General features: G+C 44.4%; 1 protein-coding gene and 1 pseudogene across 1 annotated transcript in view; one reads left to right on the forward strand and one right to left on the reverse strand.

Moving 5' to 3' along the window:
- The window catches only part of Klhl6 (kelch like family member 6), a 62,298-nt gene that overhangs the window by 30,576 nt on the left and 12,904 nt on the right, over positions 1–18,818 (reverse strand). Inside the window, exon 2 of the mRNA XM_004640701.2 lies at positions 13,647–13,812. Within this exon, the coding sequence (XP_004640758.1) occupies positions 13,647–13,812 (166 nt within the window). The remainder of the gene's footprint in view (positions 1–13,646; positions 13,813–18,818) is intronic.
- Positions 3,012–3,115, forward strand: LOC111812517 (annotated as a pseudogene).

The following is an 18,818-nucleotide window of genomic DNA, read 5'->3' on the forward strand; positions in this document are numbered from 1 at the left end:
TTTTTTTTTTTTTTTTTTTTAATGTATTTGGTTGTTACAGGTCTGACTATGCAGCTTGGGCTTGTGGTGATCCTCCTGTTTCAACCTCTCCAATGCTGGGATTATAGGTGTGGGCCACCACCCTTGGGCTCTGTGGCTAGCTCAGCCTACCCTAGGGGCAGGACTGGTGTGGCAGGAGGTGCTGGGAATCCAACCACAGTCCCTGCGCTTGCCTAAACAAGTGCTTTAGTCCATTGAGCTACCTCACCGGCCCAGCATTTCTACTTTTGTAAAGTATTCAGATTATTTGTTCATGTATCAATTTGGTTTTTATTAAGATTTTTTTTTTTTTAGTTCCTTACATATTTTAGACATTAACCTTCTGTCAAATGATCAGTTGCAAGTACTTTCTACCATCCTATTTCTCTACTCTAGTTTTGTTGTTTTTGTTTTGTTTTGTTTTGGTACCTGGGATTGAACTAGAGGCCTTATGCTTGACAGGCAGGTATTTATGCCACCGAACTATAGCCTCAGCCCTCTTCTCGCTCTGTTGATTGTTTCCTTTGCTATGCAGAAGATTCATAGTTTGGTATAATTTATTTTTTTAGTTTTGCTTTTCTTAAAAAAAAAAAAAGAAAAACCTAAAAACATATCCACTGTCCCACTGCTGGGTGCATGTCCAAAGGAAGTGGAAGCAGCATGCCAGCGAGCATGTTCATCACAGCAGTCAGGCCATAGGAGCAAACCTAAGCGTCCACTGGCGGATGAAAGGATAAAGACAGTGTGTCACGGGGGCCCGGGGAGATGGCTCAGTGGAATAAGCGCTTCCCTGGCAAGCGCAAGGGCCTGAGTTCAATCTCCGGTTCTGCCAAAAAAAAAAAAAGCAAAGGTTGTGGGGCCAGGGAGATGGCTCAGTGGAATAAGCGCTTCCCTGGCAAGCGCAAGGGCCTGAGTTCAATCCCCAGTTCCGAAAAAAAAAACCCAAACAATGTGTCATAGATACACAATGGAGTATTATTCAATCACAGGGAAGAATGAAGTTCCATCATTTGCAGCAAAGTTAATGGAGGTAGAAGATATGTTCAGTGAAATAACACAGACTCAGAAAGACAAGCATAGCGTGTTCTCCTTCACATGTGGAGCCCTGAGAGTGGGAGGCGGTAGGTTTAATCCCTAGAGACCGGGAAGTTGGGGGCCCTGGGAAAGGGAGGTCAGCTTTGATCAGCATACTATCTGCCTCTGTGGAAAGCGCAGCAGAGCCTGCTGATATGCACAGTCAATACATGCCACTACACACAGAGGACACCACCTGCTCCTCATCGCTCCTGCTCCTCCTCTCCTCCCCATTATGGGCTCCAAAATCTAGGGTCCTTGGGGACTTCGCCATGTGATTTCATGTGTTCCTGGATGTTCCTACAAATCTACTCTTCAAGTCCTACCTTAGTCCAAGTCAGCAATTCTATCAACCATCATGGCTAAGTGGCCTCACAGTTATGGCCAAGGCTCTGTAAAGACACTGTACAGCCTTCAGCTCCATGTGTGAAGGGGAAGCTAATGCAACTAATAAAAGTCGAATTTATTTCAACATACTTTTTCTCATTCATTATAAATTTTGTGCCACTATATTTCCCCCTCAAACAATAGAACATTGAATGTAAACCTCTTTGCCTATGAAGTCTGTATTGGTATTTAAAGTAGATGGTCTTCCTAATTAAAAATTGTAAGTTATTATTGACCTTAATCTTCCAACCTCTCCTCTTCCATCCCTGTGGGAAGTTGTAGCATAAATAGGATCTATAGTTATGAATTTTGACCTTTATTTCCCTTGATGGCTTCTCACAAACTGCCTCACTCTTAGATTAGTAATTTGTAGTAGTTAGGAAGCAGTCAGAGTCTCATAGCCACACGAATTTTCATTACAACTAAAATTCCACAGCCTACCTCTTGTATTCCCCAACCTGCAGGCATAAGTTTGCTCAAGGAAGGGAAATAAGGCACAAAAAGAGGAGACAGTTCTTGGCTTTTGTAATTCTGCACAAATGTTCCAAACTTACACTAGAAAAATGGCACTGTATAAACCCCACTCCTGGAACTACATATGCAATTCTCCTTCTGAATTGATTGAGCCTTCCTGAAATGAGATATCATACATTTGAATTATTTCTGTCTCTGGTAGAATCAGAAGATATGAACAGAAATTAAATTAAATGAAAGGCTAAATCATACTTTGCACCTAAGTTTCTAGGCCAAGATTCAAATGCCCTATACTAGTTATAACTCGAAAAGAACAATGTGAAAAGCAAAAACAGGCAAATTGGGATCCATGGTGATGGATGCTACCATAGTAGTTTCTCTTGGGAGGTGTGGCCTAAGGGAAGAGACAGGGAGAGTTCGGAGATGACAGGAATGCTCCATCTCAGTCTGTGTGGTACATGTTGTAAATCAACAAGCTTACCACGTGTACATTTTGCCAAATTGAAGATATATCTAAAAAAATTTTAATGAGCAGTTGAGGCTGGGGAAATAGCTTAGTTGTCTAAGCACATGCCTGGCAAGCACAAGGGGACCTGGATTTGATCCCCGGTATCACATGCTGTCCTGGCCCTGGGACCCTGGGTGTGCTGTGTGAGCCCCTGAAACTGGGCGTGGTGGTGCACGCCTGTAATCCCAGCACTGGGGAGGATGAGATAGGAGGTCACTATGAGTCTGAGCCATGTAGCAAGACCCTATACCAAATAAATAAATAAATGAATAATTTTTAAAAATTTTTAAAAAGTATTTGAGGGCCAGAGAGATGGCTCAGTGGAATAAGCACTTCCCTGGCAAGCACAAGGGCCTGAGTTCAATTCTTGGTTCCGCAAAAAAAAAAAAAAAAAAAAGCATTTGAGATCAAACCCTGAGAAATATGAAATTCAAGTGATGCTGTGTGGGTGGCAGAGACTCATCTGAGGCACATGGTGGCCTCAAGTGTCCAGAGTTCCCCAGAAGGTGTTGGGCCAGAGGGGTGGCAGCTCTGCTCAGTCTTGCCCTCAGTTGTTTCTCAGCCTTTTGGCCAAGATCAAGTGTAGCAACTGCTCTTATCAGCCCTGCCCTCTGACGCCCTCCCATGGGGGCGCTTCTGGCTTCTAGACTTTCCCGCTGGGTAGCTCTCCATAAGGATACCCTCCCAGAAGGCTTCCTCCCAGGGCAGGTCGGGGGCTGCTTCAGGGCCTGCTCAGAAGGACACACACAGGCTGTGCACAGGCAGCCAGGAGTTCCACGAGTATTTCCTTAAAGCACTGAATACCTTTATCTACGCATTTGGGTTAAGAATATCTTCCTCCCCGTAAATGATGTAGTGCAGGCCAATAGGTGCCGCGCAGAGACTGCTGTGAGAAGGGCAACAGTTGGGGCCAAGTGCACTCTGAAGACAGCGGGTTAACCCTGGTTCCTTAATTCACAGTAACCCCACAGACACACCAGTTGACAAAAGGAATTTGAGGAGGGGGTGCACCACACCATCACAGGGTGACCTTATCTAAACTTCAGCAAAGAAATAGTTGAGCTAATTTTTTGAGAGTTTCTAAGTACCTTTTTCTTCCTTTTAATTAACTTTACATTAATAATAATAATTATTATTATTATAAAAAGGGCTGGACAGATATCTCAGCAGACTAAAGCGCCTGCTCAGGCAGAGCACAGCGGCTGGAGTTTGATCCCTGGCACGCTGCGCCGGCCCCGCCCCAGGGTGGCTGAGACTTCAGTTGAGACTGGGCGCGGTGGCGCGCGCCTGTAATCCCAGCGCTTGGGAGGCTGAAAACAGGAGGGTCACTATGAGTCCATTCTACATAGTGAGACCCTGTAGACCCAGTACCAAATACATTAATAATAATAATAATAATAATTGTTTATTGGCGCATTTTAGATATACAAAATGCTCATATTCATCATTGAGAATTTGTACCTGTACATGATATATTTTGATTCCTCTTCTTCTTTTGTTTTTTCCTAATTCCCTCTCCCATCTTACAGCCCTCTTCCCCTCCTTATTTTATAAAACTTTGTTTCGATTTTATCATTTTAAATCTTTTTTTCTTTGCCTTCTTTCCTTTCCTTTTCCCCTCTCCTTCCCTAGTTCTTCTTTTCCTTTTAAAAATCTCTTCCCACTTCACAATCTCTCTTGTGTATTTTGGACCTTATTTACTTTTTTTCAGTTTTTCACACCAGTGAGTCAGCGCAATATTTACACGTGTGTTTGATTTATGTCACTTAGGAGTATGGTCTCAAGTTGCATCCATTTGCCTAGAAATGTCTTAGGTTTATCCTTCTTTACGCCAGAGTAGTACTCCATTGCATAAAAAATTTGGATTTTTTTCCCTTGAGAGTTAGCTATTAAAAACTGTGCTTCTATAAACATGGGTGCATATATATTTCTATAGTACAATGTTTTGAATTATTCTGGGAAGATACCTAGAAGAGGTATAGCTGGCTCAAATGGCACCTCTAATCCCAATTTTTGAGGAATCTCCACACTTATTTCCATAGTGGTTTCACCAGTCGACACTGCCACCCACAGTGGAGAAGGGTTCTTTATTTCACACAGCCCCTCCAGCCTTTGTCATTGGTTGATTTCTTGATGACAGTCATTCTTCCTGGGATGAGATGGAATCTCAGTGTTGCTTGAATTTGCATCTCTCTAATCAGTGGTGTTGAACATTTTTTCATTTATTTATTTGCCTGGAGTGACTGGCTACTCTGGTGTAAAATTGATACAATCTTTAGGTCCCTGTCAGTGACAATAACCATTAGTCTGTACATTATAGTCATGGGACCTATCTCTTACCAGATGTCCTACACTTAGTAGGTACTTAAAAATGAAGCAATTATCGATATTAACTCATGGAATACTTTCTTTTCTACTCACCTAAGAGTAACATCACCAACTTTTTTCTTTTTGAGTCTTGAGCAGTTTCTGAGGAGGTCATGGTAATACTAAACTCATTCATGCATCTTTCCATACATTTATTTGTTCAAGCAACGTGTACAGCATGCCTACCATGTTCCAGTATTGGTAAGGCCATCAGGTCGGCATGGCAAGAGAGACTCTATTTTCTTTTTAATTCTATTTTAGAAGTCACTTAAGCTTTGGGTGAATTCACTCCTCAACCCCTTTCCTCTTGGTTAACCATAAAGCCCACAAAGGAGAACAAATCTAAGGATTAAATAGTTAAAACAAATTGTAGGTAAGCTAAAACTAACCCCTGGGAAATGTAACCTTGTGACATTTATGTAAAATTGCAAAATGAGATAATGTGATTAACACGATCACTTGTAAATATACAAAACCCCACTATGAAGTCTCTGGTTGGGGCTGAGATGGCTTGGCAGTCTAAGCGCCTGCCTGGCAAGCACAAGGACCCAAGTTTGATCCCCAGTACTGCATGCAGTGCTGGCCCCAGAACCCCAGGGGTGTTGTGTAGGCCCCGAACCTAGGTGTGGAGGCACATGCCTGTGATTCCAGTACTGGGGAAGCTGAGAAGGGAGGATCACTATGAGTTCAAGCTGCATAGTGAGACCCTATATCTAATAATAATAATAGTAATAATAATAATAGTAGTAGTAATAATAATAATAATAAATTTAAAGTTCTCTGGTCATTAACATTCCCTGATCTTGCATCAGGTTGTCCTCCTGCCGGCAATAAAAACCTCATTTGTTCCCGTTCTTGATCTCTCATGAATGTTTATCTCCCTGAATTTTACTGTAAGAAGGTTGGCCCCTGGCTACAAGGCTGTCTCATCCACACAAATCCTATAAGCATTCAACATAAGCAAAAGAGATAATAGGAAAATAAACAACTTTGGGATCAAACTCCACTATGAAACCATTCTTCCATAGCTCCAAGTACCTCCTAGTGTACCACGGAGGGGCCACACAGGCTCTGCTTAGGCCAGAGAGATCACTAACTCCCTGGCCCAGCATCCTCCCTTTTTTCTGCCTCACAGCCACAGGGAATAGCTTGGGGGGGTATTTTGTTTTGTTTTTTCCTTCTAAGATGCTGCCTCTGCCCAGCTGCTCTGGATTTTAGAAATCTTTCTGTTCCAGTACTACCTGCAGGGTGCATATGGTCTCCTTGACCTCACATCATCTTACTGTCCTACAGATAATCTCTCCACCCCCTGACTCTTTCATGAATCTTTTTCATAATAAATTTTTTGAAAGAATAGAAATGAAAACACAGGAAAGCTCCTCAAGTTCAAAAATCTTTCAGCTTCTTTCAATCATTGTTCCAGGTCTACAGTTACTAACCGGCTTGCTTACCTAGAACTTAACTGAGGTTCAGTTAAGGCAAGAGAGGGCCCTTTGCTCCTACAGAGTCCCTACAGGGTGACAGTCACCTCAAAGACTCTGTATGAGGACAGGTTCCTTAAGCCTTTCCTTTGAGATGCAGTACATTATAGCCAGGTTATTGCAAAATTCCTCAAAGAGGCAGATGAATCAGTACCTGGTACCTCAAGGTTTTCTCCTTAGTTTTCTCCTTAGAGAAACTCCCATGCCATGCCACGGCCAGTCGGTTCAGTAAAGGGCTTTAAGTGTATGAAGTGGCCAGCAGCTCAGGAAGTTACCTAGCTCAAGAAGTGACAGTCAGGAATGGCTGATCAATTAATTATTCCTTTCTGGGAATAAAAGATGCCTATAAATTCAATTATAAATAAAAAAGACAAAATCACAACGGTGACTGCTGAAATCCAGACTAGTAACCACTTTGAAAACTTGTATGCCACTACTTGAAGAATTAAAAAGAAATAGATAGGTTATTAGATACATCTAAGTTACCAAATTGAACCAAAAAGGCATAAATCCTGAATAATCCAATAATAGGCAATGAAATTAAAGTAATAATAAAAATATCTACCAACTAAAAATATCACAGGACCCAATGGATTCACCATTGAATTCTATAAGAACTTCAGAGAAGCTCCAATGCCAATACTCCACAAACTCCTTGAGGAGACTAGAAAGAAAGGAGTACCGCTAATCTCATTAATGGAAGCTAGCATCACCTTGATTCCAAAATCGAAGGACTCAACTGAAAAAGAAAACTATAGACCAGTCTCATTAATGAACATAGATGCAAACGTTCTCAGTGCATCTTCAACGAAATGTTGGCAAAGAGAATGTAACAAGTCATCAAAAAGGTCATACATCATGACCAAGTAGGCTTCATCCCAGGAATTCAAGGATGGTGTGCTTAACTTACGCACATCAACAAATGCAATACTCAGTATACTTGCAACAAGGACATAACACACATAAGCATCTCAACAGACACAGGAAAGATCACACAGTATCCAACATCCACTCATGATAAAAACTGAACTGAAAAAAAAAAAAAAAAGCATAGAAGAATCTTATCTTAATCCAAGAAAAGCCATTTATGACAAACCACTGCCAACATCATATTAGATGTCTACACCCAAAGAGCAGTAGTGTTCTTGTATGCCAATAGTGAATCTACCAACAAAGAAATTAGAAAAATAACATCATTAGCAATGTCTCCAAAAAAATAAAAATAAAATGCTGAAGAATTAACCTGACCCAGGAAGTGAAAAACCTGTAGAACAGTAGTGGTGAACCTTTTAGAGCTTTCAGGTATACAAACAGCCCCTTACAGTGCATGTCCCACAGGTTTGCTATCATTGCTCTAGAGAAATACTCTGGAAGAGTAGATCAAAGAGAGCATTAGAGCTCAAGTTTTGTTTTGTTTTGTTTTGTTCAGAACCAGGGATTGAACTCAGGTCCTTGTGCTTGCCAGGCAAGCGCTTATTCTACTGAGCTATCTCCCCAGCCCCCAAAGAGAGTATTAGAAAGTGGAATGATAACCCATGTTCCTGGATAAGCAGAACCAGTGCAGTCACAATAGCCATACTTTCAAAATTAATATACAAATTCAATGTAATCCAAATCCACATACCAAAAGCATTCCTCACAGGACTAGAGAAAATAACCCTGAAGTCCAGAGGAGATCCAGAATAGCAAAAAGCAATTGTGGGCAACAGGAGCAAAGCAGGAGGCATCATAATCCTGGATTTCTAGTGATGTCACAAAGTTGTAGTGATAGAAACAGCTTACAGTGACAGTGGCAAAGTGTCATTCTCTTCCCTTTTGTATTCCTAAACTGGGGAGAGGGGTGTGTTTTACCCATTTGAGAGAGTAAGTTTTTAAAGGCACAAAGTAGTTTCAGCAACTTACAAACTTCTCTCCTTGATGTACCTTCAGGTATAAAGAAGTCCCACTGTTCTGTGCCTGAGAGTTCACGGCAAGTGGCTCAGTGGCCGTGGGGTAAGTAGGGTAAGCTGGTGCCCAGAAGCCCAGAGCACAGTGCTCTTGTTTTTGTAAGTATTAACACTTACAGGAAAACTGAAGCAAAAGAGCTTCAGAGAGAAGCTTTTTTTGCCACGCAACAAAGAGCTTTGGAAAATTTTGAGATGTGGGATTATCAGAAAAGAGAAATCAGTCATAAACAGAGCTTGCCCTGTCTCCACCTGGTCTGTCTGTCTCCCACCTCAGTCATTAAAACCGCGCTCTACGGACTCTCATCACATGGCAAGGATGGAGGGAGAAGGAGGAAAGACTTTACGACAAGGTCATTCCAGACCTAACTCCAGTTGACTTAAATACCAAAGCTGCAAAAGAAATTAGGTTAAATGATACTATAAATGAATAACTATACAAATAAGCAATGGAAAGCCTTTTTTAAAATGTACACCAAAAACAAAAACAAAAACAAAAAATCAAAGGAATGATTAATACATCAGAGGAATGATTAAGAGGTTACTAATTTTGTATATGTCAAAAAGCTATACTTAAAATTTATGAGTCAAATGACTAGTCAAAAATATTTATAGATACACTACAAAAGATTACAGTCTTTAATCTAAAAAAGGTTTTTATTACCTCTCTTGAACAGTCATCCAAAACTGAAAGGGGAATGAGAAACAGAAACGTAAGTGCCATTCTAAATAAAACTGGGAGGCAGTGAAACCCCAAACCACAGAGCCCAAAGAATTGCAAGTGCGAGGAGGAAGGTTAGACCAAGAGCTGTGGAGGAGCAGTTCTGAATCTCAGAACCCAAGAGCAGCCGTGAAGCCTCCAGGAGCAAGGAGGACAGGGGGTGGTGGGGCTGCTCAGAGGGAGCTTATTTAAAAACTTGTCCAGGCTCCTGTATTCCTCCAGCTCGCCCCACACACACACACACACAGGGCCATGATTCCTGCTCCAGTTCCACTGGAAAAGCAGATTTGTTGTCTTCAGAAACCACACCAGAGAGGTTCTAGACCCAGGGATATAAAAAACTAAGGAGTCAGATTCAGACATCATACTGAAAATAAGGCTTCAAAGAAGGTTTGCACTCACACATCCGCTTCCTAGGACATGCCGTGGGCTTATGATCTCTGTGCAAGAGACTGAAGGTTCTTACCTGGAGAAAGCGAATGAGCCTGTAAAAAGAAAACCAGCAGGCTGCCTGATAGCCCTGGTGAAACACTCCAGGTCAGCAACCTCTTGCCCTGGTCCAAATCAATGTAATAAGGCCTCTAGCTTCAAAAGGGCAGGATAGACAAGAGCCAAATCATCAAAAGTGTATTTGGAAAAAAAATTCTTTAGTAGGTTGAACATAATCCCCAGGATCTGTAAATATTGTCTTGTATGGTAAGAGAGTCAACATTTCTTTATAAATACAACTTGATCAAGGTAAGGCATGTAAGAGGAAAACCTTACACGGAATTATCTGGGTGGGCCCCAAATACACCCACATGTACCCTTATAAAACATACACACTGAAGGGAAGATACATGGACAGGGAAGAGACAGCTTGATCCCAGTCATAGAGACTGAGGTTGCCTGGCCCTAGCTGAAGGAACACCGATATCTGCCAGAAACCGGAAGGGGCGAAGAGAGGACTCTTGCTTAGAGGGCCCAGGAGGTGTGCATCCCTACCGACTCCTTCCTTCTGAACTTCTGGCCTGCAGAACGTCAGGAGGACAATTTCGTTTGTTTTGGTGGTAACTCACTATAGCATCCCTAGAAAGCAGATGCAGTCTAAGACGAAGCTGGCAGAGTAAAGGAGCCCCAGGAGGGGACAGACAGACACTGCACTATACTCAAATGGCCTCAAAGCTGTAAGCAACGAGACTAGGAATCCATGAACTGAATAACAAGGACTCTTGGAACCTGAGGGCATGGTGCCAAAGATGAACGCTCCACACAAGAGTTCAAGGATTTAGCTCAAGAAATCGCCCAGAAAGAAGAATAAAAAGGCTAAAGATGATCAGTAGGACTGAGAAGGTAAGAAAAAATAAAAATAAATCCAGAAGGTCCAACATGTCACTCCAGGTGAGAGACAGGAAGGACGTGTAGCAAAGAGACAATACTCACACAAGAAAACTTCCCACGAATGGAAGACATGCATTTTTATTTATTTATTTTTGTGTGTGTATGTGTGTGTGTGTGTGTGTCCAGCTCAGCCCACCAGGGGGCGGGGCTGGCTGGCATATGGTGCTGGGGGATTGAACCGTGGTCCCTGTGCTTTGCTAAGCTTGTTCTAAGTAGGTGCTTTAGACCACTGAGCCATCTCACCAGCCCCGATGCATTTTTGAATTAGAAGAAACTCCTGGATTCAATGAATGAGACGAATATAACTGGAACTACAGCAGAAAGGCACCCCCTGGCATGAGCATACAGTATGGGCGAGAGGAACAGATGAAAAACCATGAATCAAGAGCTCTGTTTTATAAAATACGCCACCAGGAACAATGACTTCAAAATGCCAAAAGAAAATTATCTCCAGCCTTGAGACTCCACGCTATAGTTGGCTTTTTAAGCTTCTATTCTTTTTGGTTGTTCTGCTGTGCTGAATTAACATGAAGTTGGTGGCCTAACATCAGAACTTGATTTGCTGACAGTTCTGAAAACCAGAGGTCCATAATCAGGACGCTGGCAGGGATGGCTCTCCCTGGAGGCTCCAACAGAGAACCCGCTCCACGCCTCCCTCCTGCCCTGTGGTGGCTGCCGCACCTGCTCACGTCCTCCCCCCTGCATCTTCACGCAGCATCTTTTCTCCGTATCCTTGTGTTAGCTCTTCTCTCCTTTCTCTTAGAAGGACTCAAGTTATTAGTTAGGACCTAAATCCACTGTAGTCTCATTTCTGCATACTTAACTTAGCTACATCTGCAAAGAGCCTATTTCCACATAAGACTGCACTTGTAGGTACCAGGGCTTGGGACATACCTGCTAGAGAACACACTCCCATCTACTACCGAGCTGGCTATATGAGCTACTTTGAAAATGTACAATTTCTTCAGTTTTTCATCTGTTTCTAAAATGAGGTCCAGAAAGAGATTTCCACACGCTTCCACCAGCAATAGACCAAGTGCCGGCTTTCCTACACATCTGCAAAACTGGAACATTACATTGTGTGCGCTCTTGGTCAAAAGAACACACGAATATCATTTTATTGTCACTTGTTAGGTGTGAGTGAATTTGGTGTTTAAAAATACAGTTGATGGGGCCAGGAAGATAGCTCAGTAGAATAAGCACTCGCCTGGCAAGCGCGAGGCCTGAGTTCAATCCCTGGTACTAAAAAAAAAAAAAGGTACAGTTGCTGACCATTCAATCCTTCTCTTTAATGAATTGCCTGTCTACATCCTTAGTTCATTTCTTCTAAGATATTCATCTCATCTACATGAAGTAAAGTAAAAGGATGTATCTGACAGTGTTTTTTGAGTAGTCAAGTAGTTGAAAACAACCTAAATTTTCAGCCATAAGGATTGACTTGCCAAATTAGTATATTCTTGAATTTCATTCAGCTAATTTAAGTTAATATTGTAACAACTTCAGGTACTAGGCCATACAATGACCCTTGTTTTTCCCAAAAGGAGCTGAGCAAAAAGAAATCATGACATGTGCCTCCCAGCTGCCGGGTGGTGGGTCTGGGACTTAAGCCCTGGCACTCTGGCTTTAGAAGCATACTGCTAAGCCACCCTGCTAGCTGTCTTTCTCTGCATCACTGCATCTTCCTTTATATATTTTCCAAGGAAGCCTCCACATTGCCTCTGAGCAAGAGGGGGTGGTTGGTAATCTTTACATTCTTTTTTTTTTTTTAAGTTTATTTATTTATTTATGCGTGTGTGTGTGTGGCCAGCTCAGCCCACCAGGGGGCGGGCTGGCTGGCATGTGGTGCTGGGGATTGAACCGCGGTCCCTGTGCTTTGCTAAGCTTGTTCTAAGTAGGTGCTTTAGACCACTGAGCCACCTCTCCAGTCCCTACATTCTTTTTGTTTGTGTGTGTTTCTAATTTTTCTGTAATGAGTTCATAATGCTAGTGTTATTAAAAATACTAAAAGCACGTTTTCAAAAACAACACAGACCTCCATAAGCTATTTTGTAAGGCCTGTTTTCAGCTACCAAGTAAAAGGCTGATTTTATCACTCAAGACACATGGTAAGGACTCAATGAAAATCCGCCTTCCGCAGGCAGCTCCTCGTGTCAGATGCTATAATTAAAGCAATGCATGCTGGAGAGATTACTGCTGCAGGAGATTAGCAGGAAGAATCTGGGGCCGCCGGGACGAGGCAGTGATGGAGAAAGGAGCGATTCTGCTCTAGGCTGTTTTCGGGGAAGCAACAGAGAGAGGGAAAAGTTTTTTAGGAATTTTTGGCTCCAGAAGGTCTTTTAGGAAAATCTCAGGACAAAACGGAAAAAGCTAAAGTAGGTCAGGCCACCGTGACACAGGAGGGCTTTTCCTGACACACAGACCTCCCCACCTCAGCAGTCAGGCTGAAGTTCAAGTGAGCCACCCTGCCTGGGGTAACTGGCCTCGGTCCCTGCAAGTGACCTGTCCCTGTCCCTGGACTCTTTCTCCTAAGTCTCAATGTCCAGGTCATGAGACAGTCACTGCCTGAGCCCAAGGGAGCCAAGTTTCACAGCACAACCTCAGACCTGGGCAAATGCGCTCAGGGCGGGGATCTGTATAATTGTGGGTACAACCGACAGCACATCTATGGGTCTAATTATTTTTGTGGAGCCATTGTAATCTTTATACGCAGCCTGAAGCAAATGTTATTGAATAGAAACAAGAAATGTTAGGTGAAAACAGAATTTCTGCAGGTCTGCTGCTTCATCTTCTCTGTCCCCACAGAGCACAGTCACAGTTTCCTAGAATTTAGATACTGCTGCCTGGAGAACTGAGTGGCGTGCGCGTGGACCCGGGGCTCAGAAAGCCTCGAGTTCACATCCCAGCCTGGTTATTTATTCTCCATGTGGCTTTGCTTTCTCCCCCCATAATCACCTCCCAGCTGTGCTGAGAACCAGGAGTTTTGCTTCGGAGTGTTTGCTGCAGCTGCAGGCTGCATTAGGCTGCTGCAGGTTGTGGTCGCTGCACCTAGAGTTGGGGGCAGATTTGGGCAGCAACCTCCCTGGCTCCACCTGGGTCAGAGCTCCTTCTCACCACCTCTTCGGACATCTTCAGCGAGCACCTTCAGAGTCACACATAAGCGCAGGCCCAGAGAAGGCAGAGAAGGACGCGCAGGCCTCCAGGGCTCAGGCCTGCGAGCCCGCCCAGGCAAGTCTCTGGGGGACACTTGCTAGCACTGCCTGGGAGGAGAGAACCAGGCCCGCCTGTTCACACACCTGAAAGAGGTTGGCAGCTTCCAGGACCCGCTGCACGTTCTGCTTGGTGATCAGCGCCTTGCTGGTGTACGTGTAGTCCAGGAGCGTGTGCATGGTCTCCGCGTCCACCCCTCTAATAACGATCCGCTTCTCATACTTTTCCTTTAAGTCGTTGCAGAACATGGCCCTGGAGGAGAGAGGTGTGAGTGTGAGTCCTGCGGGGATCCTTAGTTCCAGACTAGAGGTGACCCCTTTCTAGACTTATCTTCCCTCCTGGAAACCTAGGGACCCCACAGTTAGGTCCCGGGCTGATTGCTTTACTCCCTTAGCACACACTGCACATCATTCAGCCAGTGTTTACTGAACTAAACAGTTCTGCTTTGCACATGCCAACTGTGGGGCCCAGGCCAGGTCCAGATCTATCTTAGCTTGAGGATTCCGCTGGGAGCACTGTAGGATTCCTAATCCTCGTCTGAGCTTTTTTAGTGTCTAGCACCAAACAGGGTTTTTGACTGTGGTTCTTGTACAGCTCCTGGTCCCACAGCCCAACCTGGTCACTGAGGACACAGATTCCCTCTAGCAGTGCAAGTGGCTCCTAAAGCCACTACCTCCTGTACCTTAGACTGGATTCCCAGGTACAGCGAGAAGCCCTGAATACCCTATCCTAGGACAGAGCCCCCAAGGCTCTGTCTTTATTCTGCCTCTTCTCTGATTTATGCCTTTCTTTCTTCTTCCCCAGAACTGGGCTTTGGATATTTAGTCCCTGTCATGGAAGCAGGGGAACTTTTTGGAGAGGATGCTGGTTTTGCATCAAAGGGACTAGAATCTGCATACCAGCCCCTCCAACCCCGAGATGGGACATGTTTAATCTCCATGAGCTTCGGTTTTCTCATGAGTTAAGATGTGAATACTCTTTTTAAAGTTCATAGTGAAGATTAGCTGAGTAACTAATAGGTAAGCAGACACATCGAGATTCTTTTCACCTTGTGCCAGCCATTGATATGAATTCATCCTGTTTCTTTGATGTTGAGATTTGAATTATAAGTTCTTGTCAGAATATATGAGCCATTTTATTTACTTTAAAAAGGCATTTAAGCTTTTCAGTGCTTCTGGAAAGATTTCTGGAATTCTAGAGACTTAAAAGGTACCCCAAAATATGGCACAATTCTGCACATTAAAAGTAAGGGGAGAAGATAGAAAAGCATGAATGAGAACATAGAGATAATTTCTGAATGAGGCTAGAAATGCCCCTTCACAGTGACATTCACAAACATTGATATACAAATTCAAATGCTCAAAAGAATGATTATTATTCTTAGCATTAAAAAAGGTGGAATTTCTCTTGGGATGAATACCAGCCCTATAACATTCTTTCCCCGTGAGGCTGCTCTTTAACAGCTGTAGCTGAGACCTTTCCTTCAGTCCCATTCCTACAAAAACCTGCTCACTCTCTCTTCCCTCCCAGTGGGTAAGACGCTAGAAATCCCACAGGAATGCACAGCTAATAAAAACAACTCTTTGGCAGCTCAAACATCCAATTTCTTTCATTCCCCCTGCATTTACGGAGCACCGCTCTGTAGGATACGGGGGAAGGGTTAGAAATATGAGGCGGTGCTCTGGGCTGCCTGCCTCACCATCCCACCATCGAAGTCATACACTGAAATTCTAAGGCTGTCTTTGTAGCTGGGCCTTTAGGACATAATTGAGATTAGCACAGATCATGAGGCGAAGGTCCTAATCTGACCACACAGATATCCTTACGAGAAGAGAAAAATAGACCAGAATCGTCTCCCTTTCTGCCTTGTGAGCACATAGCAAAATGGTAGCCACAGGCAACCCGGAAGGGAGCCCTCCCCAGGACCCAACTGTGCCCGCACTCTGGCCGCCTACTTCCGGCCTCTAGAACTGTGAGGTAGCTCGTTTCTGTTATTCAATCTACCCAGCTTACAGTCTTTTCTCATAGTCACCCAAGCTGACTACAACAGAGATTGGTCTGAGACTCAAAGTCTCTGAGTCCCATGTGACTGAATTTGCTATTTTAGCAGCAAAAAACTAGAAATATAACAGCTGATTTGGGACTGGGTAATGGGTTGCTGCTGGACAAGTTTTGAGATTAATGCCAGAGAAAAGGCTACACAGCCAGGGACAGAATATTGGTAGGGATGTGGCGCTGAAGGTCATTTTGGGAAGGTCTCAGATGGAAATGAGAATGTGTTGTTAGAAGCTGGAAAAACGGTGATCCTTGTTTCAAAGTGTCAAAAAGCTCAACTGAACTGCGTCCCAGTGCTCTGAGGAAGGTAGAGCTTTGAGAGATGAAATCAGATGATTGCTGAGGACACAAGTGAGCCGTGCAGAGGAAGCAGCTTGATTTTAGTAAAAAGCAAAGGCGAGACCAGTAGAAGATGGATTTTTTTAAGCAAAAAGAAACTAGAAATCAATGACTTAGAAAGTTCTCAGCCCACCCATGTTGCAAAAGATGAGAAAGCATCTTCCAAAGAGAACACCAAGTGGGCAAGTGAACCATCATTCGACAGCATGACCCAGCCAGACACTGCTGAAGGGCAGAGACAGGACAGAAGAAGCCTGAAAGCCCTGGCGTTGACAGCGCAGGATGGGCTGACAGAGGTACACACCGGTGAACAGGTATAGTCCTCAAGAAGAGAAAATATCACCAGGAGGCCTTAGAGATCAGCAGGGCTACCACCTCAGCGCTACAACTCAGACATCACTGCCAGGAATCTTGGGACAAGAGTCCTCAATACAGCTCTGGAGTGACGCAGCCACCTCACTGGGCCTGGACGGCGGAGCAGGAAGCCATCCAGGGTTATTCTCAAGGCTTAAAATCTAATGGGTTTGCGCTTTCCTGGGAACCAGCTCTTCTTGCTTCTCTCCTACATCTTCCTTTTGCAATGAGAGTGTCTATCCTGTCCCACGAGTGTATTTGGAAGCACATAACTTCCTGTCAGGTTTCACAGGTTTGCTTTTGGAAAGGGACTTTGCCTGCAGGACAGTTGTACTTCGAGCTTCACCCAAGTCTGGCTTAGATGAGAAGCTAGACTTTCTAGTTGATGCCGAAGTTTGGAGTTGTTGGGTGTGTGGAACACATTTTGGATGTGAGAAGGATGTGACTTTGAGGTACTAAATACACAATGCCATGGATTGAATTGTGTCTTCCCAAAATTTGTACATTAAAGCCCTCACTCTCACTGGGACTGCACTTGATGGTAAGGCTTTAGGAGGTAATTAAGGTCCCGTGGGGTCCTAGGGGTAAGATCCTAAACTGATAGGATGGGTGGCATCCTTCTAAGAAGAGGAAGAGATTCTCTCTCTCTCTCTCTCTCTCTCTCTCTCTCTCTCTCTCTCTCTCTTTAAATTTTTTATGTGTGTGTGTGTGTGTGTGTGTGTGTGTGGCCAGCTCAGCCCACCAGGGGGCGGGGCTGGCTGGCATGTGGTGCTGGGGGATTGAACCGCGGTCCCTGTGCTTTGCTAAGCTTGTTCTAAGTAGGTGCTTTAGACCACTGAGCCATCTCACCAGCCCCGTCACTCTCTCTCTTTCTCTCTCCCTCACTCACTCTCTCCACTTCTCTCTCTCCCTCTCTCTTACTTACTTATAAACCAAGGAAAGGCCATCTGTAAAAAGTGGACAATACAAAGGTAGCTGGGGAGGACCGCCTGGGCAATTCTCCTTGTAGGAGGAGCAACTGCCTCTATTTTGGCTGAGCCTGACCCTGTCTCCCCGTATTGGTATGCACAGAGCTGGCTAGGACTTTTCCTTATCCCTTCAACTGGCTTTAAGCAATGCATACTGGTCTAGCTGAGGTGCTGGTGGTAGTCCTTGAGCATAGCAGGTCATTAGACCTGCTATAGACCCTGGACATTAGATGGAGCACAAGGATCCAACTATGCCTCAAAGCAATACTTCTAAACCTTTTGAAGGGCCAGCCAAATAGCTCAGCGGATTAAAGTGCTTGCAAGAGAGCACAGGGGCCAGGGGTTTGATGCCTGTGCCTGCCGTGCTGGCCCCGCCCCTGGGGCGTGCTGAGATGGCAATTGAAACTGGGCGTGGTGGCTTGCACCTGTAATCCCAGCACTTGGGAGGCTGTAAACAGGCAGATCACTACAAGTCCAATCTAGTAGTGAGATCCTGAACACCCTGTAGACCCTTCCCTAAAAAAAATACAGAAAAAAAATCTTTTGAAATTATTGGAGTAAATGCATTCTTTCTGTTCTTTCTTTACCCGTCTTCAAGGATAAAGATCTTCAGTTTGAGCTGAGGATCCCTTCCTTGCAATGCAGAACCCTGATTGATCCAACTGGACAAGGAAAATCCCAAGCAGCAAATGGACCCCCATTCCAGATTATATTAAAGGTGCCCAGAAAGAAGGCACAACACTGGCACACAGGCCCTTCGGTGTAGCCTGAGTCCCTCCTTTCCTGGCCTGTGACGCAGCTACCCCCAGTGACGAGCGGCTTCTAACGTGAGCCTTTGTGCACACGGATACTCCTGGGCAGACTCTATGAGGTCGGTGTTGATGTGTCTTCTCTGTTAGATTTGCACGCATCCAAGGGAAAAGGGGAAGAGTGCCTCTCAATTCTTATTTATGGCCCACCGTAGACAGCTTTGTTTTTTGACTGTTGCTTTGTTTTGTTTTCGGTGGCACTTCGAATTGCACCCAGAGCCTTTGCACCGAGCTATACCCTCAGCCCTTTCTATGCTTCATTTTGAGACACTTGCTCAGTCACTAGTTCTTGGATGGCTAGATGGATGGACGGCTGTGCAGACAGGTGGGAAGGAACCTACATGTACAGTGTATATTTCGATGAATCAAGTAGTCAAATAGGTCGGCCAGCACTACCCCCTGCTCCAAGCCCCCCGAGAACAGGAGCTCCTGAGTGACCTTGCACAAGGCCCGTATGAGGAGACCTGCACCGCCTGGCACTTTTCCCAACTAGAACTCCTCGCCTGCCAGTGTTTATCCAAAGCTGCCCCACCTGAGATTGATACAACGTGGTAGTTATTCTTTGCTTCAATTTGCTTTTGATTTTGTGCCTCTTCCTCCTCAATGAAGATGAAGCTGGCTTCCCCCAACCAAGCACCACTTCCCTCTCGACCCTGCTGTGAGGTCTGCTCGGATTCTCACTTCTCCATGGGGCCTGGTCAGGTCAGCATTTGTACCCACTGGCCACTGCCAC

Source organism: Octodon degus, unplaced genomic scaffold, assembly GCF_000260255.1.
Source record: "Octodon degus isolate 3935 unplaced genomic scaffold, OctDeg1.0 scaffold00126, whole genome shotgun sequence".
Taxonomy (NCBI): Eukaryota; Metazoa; Chordata; class Mammalia; order Rodentia; family Octodontidae; genus Octodon; species Octodon degus.